The sequence below is a fragment of the Gekko japonicus genome, unplaced genomic scaffold (genome assembly GCF_001447785.1).
Source record: "Gekko japonicus isolate JY-2015 unplaced genomic scaffold, Gekko_japonicus_V1.1 scaffold1777, whole genome shotgun sequence".
In the NCBI taxonomy this organism is placed as follows: Eukaryota; Metazoa; Chordata; class Lepidosauria; order Squamata; family Gekkonidae; genus Gekko; species Gekko japonicus.
Window position 1 is genome coordinate 4,906 of NW_015166475.1, and position 6,703 is coordinate 11,608.

Here is a 6,703-nt window from a genome sequence, read left to right on the forward strand (position 1 = left end):
CTCCCTAGACTACCTGGTCACGTTGGGGCCAAGGAGGAATTTTGAGGGGTCTCCAGTAATCCCCCCCCATCAAGTTGCGGCCGACTTACAGTGACCCTTTCGAAATAAATTTGTTTTTATTAAACATATACTACAGAAACACGGGGTGCGTTCAGACCAGTGTTCCCTCTAAACTGAGTTAGTGTGAGCTAGCTCACAGTTTTTTAGCCTCTGGCTCACACATTTTTATCTCAGCTCAGGAAAGACGGCTCCAGAGCAAACTAATTTATGTAGAAGCCAACTCGCTCGCTCACAGCTTTAATGCCAGCCACTCACAAAGTAGAATTTTTGCTCACAAGACTCCACAGCTTAGAGGGAACATTGGTTCAGACGGGCTGTTTGATCAGTTTTTGTCACGCTTGAGCAAGGGATTTTATCTGTATGGTCGCAGTCAACATCTGCCTCCAGTCCGGGCCAGCCGTTGGTTTCTGGCTCAAAACCGCTTTAACATTGGCTTCTCTTATGTCCTTAATATGGAGCAGAGGTCCATCAGTGGCTATTAGCCACAAGGTATATAGATAGGAACTCTCAGTCTGGGGCAAGGGATGCTCTGTCTTCTTGGTTCCTCGGGGGTGAGGGGGCAACAGTGGGAGAGCTTCTAGTGTCCTGGCCCCATTCCTGGCCCTCCTGATGGCACCTGGTGTTTTTTGGCCACTGTGTGACCGGACGGGCCATTGGCCTGATCCAACACTGGCTTCTCTGATGTTCTTATGTTCTTAAGGGACATCTGCTCCGTGGGTGGTTTCCAGATGTGCAACTTTCCCTTGGCTCGAATCCCCTCTTCTGCACAAGTGTTTCTCAGTCAGCCTATTTATATCTATCTATCTATCTATCTATCTATCTATCTATCTATCTATCTATCTATCTATCTATCTATCTATCTATCTATCTATCTATCTATCTATCTATCTATCTATCTATCTATCTATCTATCTATCTATCTATCTATCTATCTATCTATCTATCTATCTATCTATCTATCTATCTATCTATCTATCTATCTATCTATCTATCTATCTATCTATCTATCTATCTATCTATCTATCTATCTATCTATCTATCTATCTATCTATCTATCTATCTATCTATCTATCTATCTATCTATCTATCTATCTATCTATCTATCTGTCTGTCTGTCTGTCTGTCTATCTATCTATCTATCTATCTAGCAGCCTGACTGCTAACTGGGGTGTTTCTAAGGTGGCAAACTTTAACCAAGCAGTAGATCGACGAATCGAGTTGATCTTCCAGGAAGAGGAGGCCAGGTTGAGTGGTGTAGAATAATTTCCCCCTGACCTTGAGAGCTTTGCCTAGCCCCGTCTCACCAGATCTTGGAAACTAAGCAGGGTTGGCTTTAGCTGGATGGAAGACCAACCACCAAGGAAGTCTAGGGTTGCTATGCAGAGGCAGGCAAGGGCAAACCACCTCTGTTCATCTCTTGCCCTGACCTGGATGGCCCAGGCGAGCCTGATCTCATCAGTCCTCTGAAGCTAAGCAGGGTCGGCCCTGGTCAGTACTTGGGTGGGAGACCACCAAGGAAGCCCAGGGTTGCCATGCAGAGGCAGGCAAGGGCAAACCACCTCTGAACGTCTCCTGCCTGGAAAACCCTATGGGGGGGGGGGGTTCACCATAAATCAGTTGTGTCTTAACGGCGAAAAAGAAAGCAGTTTTAATACTCGCAGCTTTGAGTTAAGGGCATGCCAATTTATTTTTTGAAACTCATTTTGGTTCTGTTGTGTTACAGTGGTTGGGAATGAAAATATGGAGAAATGACCTTTTCTTCTAATGAATTCATCACGCTGCATAGCTTAAACGACTGATCGTTATGCTTATTTCAATTTAAATGACTAATCAGTTACAAGGGGGATCATAATACTCAGCATTTGTTGTAGCTCTTGCAGATCTAGAAAAGCTCAGATCAGAGTCTTGTGGCACCTTGAAAACTAACATTTTTTTTTTTAAATTCACCTAAGCTTTGGAGGGCCTTGACGTGGATGGCTGAGGCGAGCCCGATCTGGTCAGATTTCGGAACCTGAGCAGGGTCGATCCTGGTCAGTATTTGGGTGGAAGACCTCCAAGGAAGTCCAGGGTTGCTACAATCTCTGAACATCTCTTGTATTGAAAATCCAATAGGGTCACCATATGTTGGCTGTAACTACACACACACACATCCTTGAGGCTTAAGAAATGGGGCTCTAGAGTCCGGGAGGTGATCGTGGCTCAGTGGCAGAGCCTCTGCTTGGCACGCAGGAGTTCCCAGGTTCAGTCCCCAGCATCTCCAGTTAAAAAGGACCAGGCAGGAGGTGATGGGAAAGACCTCCGCCTGAGACCCTGGATAGCTGTAAAGAGGGGCCTTGGCTCAGTGGAAGAGCCACTGCATCAGGCCGCCACCAGGTGTTCATTTTCAGACATGGCAGAAGCTCTCCTAAACCAGTTCCTCTTGGGACTACGGGAGCCTAAGCTCCGGAGGAGACTGGTCAGCCAGGACAACCTGGATCTAGATAAGGTGATCCGGGAGGCCACCGCTTATGAGAAGGCCCACCAAGACTGCCGTGCCAAGGCGGTCCACCGCAAACAAGCCGCTGTAGGCTCCGATGCCTTGGATGAGGAGCTACCGGTCCGCCATCGGTCAGCTCAGCGCCCGCATCAGTCATCATCCAACTCCAGCAAGGTGTCTTCGGCTACTTCGGCTCCGTGTGCCAGCTGCGGGGAGGACCACGAGCGCCGGTCGTGCTGTTTCCGGAGCACCGTCTGCCGCTCCAAGGGACAATGCCCAAAACCTTCGGCACACCAGACCTCAGCGGACTAGCACATCAACCTCCACACTCTCTCGGCCCACCACCAGCAGCACCTGGTATGTAACTTGCCTCCCGATAGCCCCAACAAAGTGCATGTTACTGTTCACATAGAAGGGTCCCCCCGCAGCATGGAGATAGATACGGGGTCATCGTTCTCCATTATCTCCACAGAGACGCTCCGCACGCTGTGTCCCCAGGGCGCCCCCCCTGCAAAAGCCACGGAGTTTCGCTTTACGGGATTTCAATAAGAACCCCGAGGCAGTACTGGGCTGGGGCAAGTCCCAGGTGCGGTTCCAAGAATTTGACGAGCCCCTAGACCTGCTAGTGGTGGAAGGGCGATGCTCCAGTCTGTTGGGCCTGTCCTGGTTCGAGCCGTTGGGACTGTCTTTGAATGGGATCAACCAGGTCCGGTCTCTGGATTTTGGTGCTGTGTGCACGGAATTTCCCCTATTTCACTGGACCTTGACCCTGCTGTCCGCCCCATCCGCACTAAGGCCAGGCTACCGCCAATTGCAATGAAGCCTAATATTGAGGCTGAGCTGGATCGCCTGGTGGAACAAGGGGGTTCTGGAACCGGTCATGTTGGCAGGATGGGAAACCCCTATAGTCAACCCGGTGAAACCGAACGGGGACGTGCGTATTTGTGCAGACTACAAATGCACGCTTAATAAGGCTCTGCAGGCACACGCGTATCCCGTGCCGGCAGTGAGCCATGTGCTGGCTGTTTTAGCGGGGGCCCGGGTCTTCGTTAAGTTGGACTTGGCCCAGGCGTATCAGCAATTGCCAGTGGATGCCGCCACGGCTGAGGCTCAAACTATCATGACGCACCGGGGGGCTTTCAAGGTACACCGCCTCCATTTCAGAGTCTCAGTCGCGCCGGGAATTTTTCAATCTTTTATGGATTCACTCCTGAAAGGTATCCCCGGAGTTCGGCCGTTTTTAGACGATGGGCTGATCGCCGCCCCGGAGAATGCGTCTTTCGCCGACCGTCTGTGAGCTGTGCTGCACCGCTTCGATACGGCCGAGCTCAAGGTCAAGCGTGAGAAGTGCCTCCTGGGAGTTCCTCGCATTGAGTTCCTGGGCTTCGCTGTTGACGCCTCCGGCATCCACTCCACCGCGGACAAGGTAAAAGCCATCACACACGCACCGCCGCCACAGTCCAAGTCGGAGTTACAGGCCTTTCTGGGGCTTCTGAACTTTTATCATTCCTTCTTGCCCCTCAAGGCTGCGGTTGCAGAACCACTCCACTGCCTCCTGGACAAGTCGGCGCCTTGGGTCTGGGGTCCCCTGCAGGCGGCAGCGTTCCAAGCTGTCAAGGACCTGCTCGTGTCTAATTCGGTCCTGGCGCATTTCAATGAGGCCCTCCCTGTGGTGCTGGCTTGTGATGCTTTGCCTTACGAGGCCGGGGCGGTCCTGGGCCACCGACTGCCGGACGTCCATGGGGTCCCGGTCGCCTATTATTCACGGACTCTTTCTGCGGCTGAGTGCAACTACGCGCAGATAGATAAAGAGGCGCTGGCTTTTTTAGCGGGGGTGAAGAAATTTCACCACTATCTGTATGGGCGCCCGTTCACGGTCCTCATGGATCACAAGGCGCTGCTGGGCCTCCTGGCCCCCGACCGCCAGACCCCTCAGATGATTTCTCCCTGGGTGCTCCGCTGGTTTATTTTCATGGGTGGGTACTCCTACACCCTCGTTCACCACCAGGGGAAGGCGATGGGCCATGCTGACGCCCTGAGCCACCTGCCGCTGCCAATCTGCGACCTAGCTCCGGCTCCCGCCCACCAGATCGCGCTTCTGGAGTCCCTCCCGGATCAACCGCTCCATGTCAAGGAGGTGGCTCACTGCACCTCCGAGGACAAGGTACTCTGCGGGTCTTGGACTGGGTGGTGAGGGGGTGGCCCGCGGCCAAAGGGGATCTGGACTTTACTCCCTTTGCTTCCCGGAAGGACAAACTGTCCACAAAGGCTGTGTGCTGTGGGGAAGCAGAATGGTCATCCCTAAGCCCTTACGGGAACGGGTCCTCACCACCCTTCATGATGCACACCCCGGGGTGGTGTGCATGAAAGCCTTGGCCCGTAGCTACATCTGGTGGCCTGGGCTGGACGACAGAAAGGACGTGGTTAAGAGGTGCCAACCATGCCAAGCATCTTGGCCGGAACTACCGCGAGCCCCAGAAAGGGCCTGGGAATCTTCCCACTGCCCCTGGTCCCGGTTACACTTGGACTTTGCTGGACCTTTCCACGGGCGTTTTTTCTTTATACTCGTAGATTCCTACAGTAAATGGCTGGAGGTAGTGCCAGTACCTTCCACTTCATCAAAGGTGGCCATCCAGGCAATGTGGCGGATTTTCAGCGCCCAAGGGATCCCTGATACGTTGGTCATGGACTATGCCCCACACCACTACGGGGCACAGTCTGGTAGAGCTACTTCTTGGCCATCGCCTGATGACCCGACTGGACCGCCTGCATCCAGACCGCGCACCAGTAGAAGCTCCGGTCCACGGAGTCCCTCGAGGCAGCCACGGGATTCTTCCTGGAGGATCCCGTATATGCGAGGAACTACACCCGGGGGCCAGCCTGGATTCCGGCTCGCGTGGTGAGAGTCAAAGGGCCTTACGAGGTTTCATGTGAGGACGGACAGATACTGCATCGACATATCGTTCAGTGACGCCGTCGAACCTTGCCTCTGGAATCCGAGGACTTGGACCTTGCAGAGGCCCCGGATACCTCAGCCCTTCTCCCACCGGGACCTGCCAAACCCGCGCCTCATCCCAGGAGCATGCCCGAGGACCCACTTCCAGCGACACTGGTAACACCGGCACGAGAAACCGCGGCACCTCCTCCGGACAGCCCTCCGCCAAGGATGTCACGGGAGGCGCCAACCACCGTTCCCGAGCTTCACGACTCCTCCCGCACCCGAAAGACACCATCTCATTTAAAAGATTTTATCTGTGGGTGCCTTACAGACCAAGGGGGGAGGGATGTAATGTATCAAGTTCCAACTGCGTGGTCAGCTTGGGCACCACGCGGTCAAGAGCTTTGCTCCGATAAACAAAGGAAGATGCGGATCCTAGCCCACACCAACCAGAGGGCTAGGCTCGGCCGAGAGCCTATTGGACTCTTGGCCACTAGTTAGGACCTATTGGGAAGTGGGGGGGGGTGTTCTGGGTGGTGGGTGTTTGGGGATATAAGCGGCCTGCGAGCTGGCTACTTTGTCTTGTTCTTGATCTAATAAAGTACGCTAAGCTGAAATCACTTGTCTGTCTGCATACTTTTCAGTGGGCGTTGTGGCATTATGCCCAGCTGGGGTCCCTCCCCTCCACCCCCACCCCACAGATCTCCAGGAATTTCTCCCTCCCCCTCGCCCCGCAGTTGGCAACCCGAGAGCGGGCGCTCTTGCCTCTAGGCAGACCCAGTCGTGCACCGCGAGCCGGAGGGGGGGCTTCTGCCTCCCCTGCCTCCCACAAGAGGAGGAACCCGATCCCCGCCGCCCACCTGTCCCCCTCCCTCTGCGTGGCATGGCAGTGCCCCCCCTCCGCCGGGGACGCCTCCCCTCCCCTCCTGCCGCCGCGCGCGCTCCGCCTTCCCGCTTTTGGGGAGGGGGGTGCCGCAAAGGAGAGGGGGAGGGAAGGAGAGAGCGAGCCCCCACCCCAGCCGGCGGCCGGTGACCCGCCCCGTCCCTTTCCCCTTCCACGGGCGGCGGCGGGATGGAGGCTGGTGGTGGCGGCGGCGGCGCGCCCCTCCCGGCCGTCCGCAGACTGCAGCGCGGCTGGCTCCCCCCCGGCCGGGCAGGCGGGCGCTAGGAGTGCGGCAGGCAGCCGAGCGGAGCGGAGCGAAGCGGCGCGGACTCCCCCTTGCCATGCC

At 55.2% G+C, this 6,703-nt stretch overlaps 1 protein-coding gene across 1 annotated transcript in view; it reads left to right on the forward strand.

Moving 5' to 3' along the window:
• The first annotated feature begins 2,449 nt into the window (after positions 1-2,449).
• Positions 2,450-6,703, forward strand: part of GRIN2A (glutamate receptor, ionotropic, N-methyl D-aspartate 2A) — a 337,213-nt gene continuing 332,959 nt past the window's right edge. Inside the window, exons 1-4 of the mRNA XM_015412117.1 lie at positions 2,450-2,667; positions 3,035-3,261; positions 3,835-4,700; positions 5,615-5,794. Coding sequence (XP_015267603.1) covers positions 2,450-2,667; positions 3,035-3,261; positions 3,835-4,700; positions 5,615-5,794 — 1,491 coding nt within the window. The remainder of the gene's footprint in view (positions 2,668-3,034; positions 3,262-3,834; positions 4,701-5,614; positions 5,795-6,703) is intronic.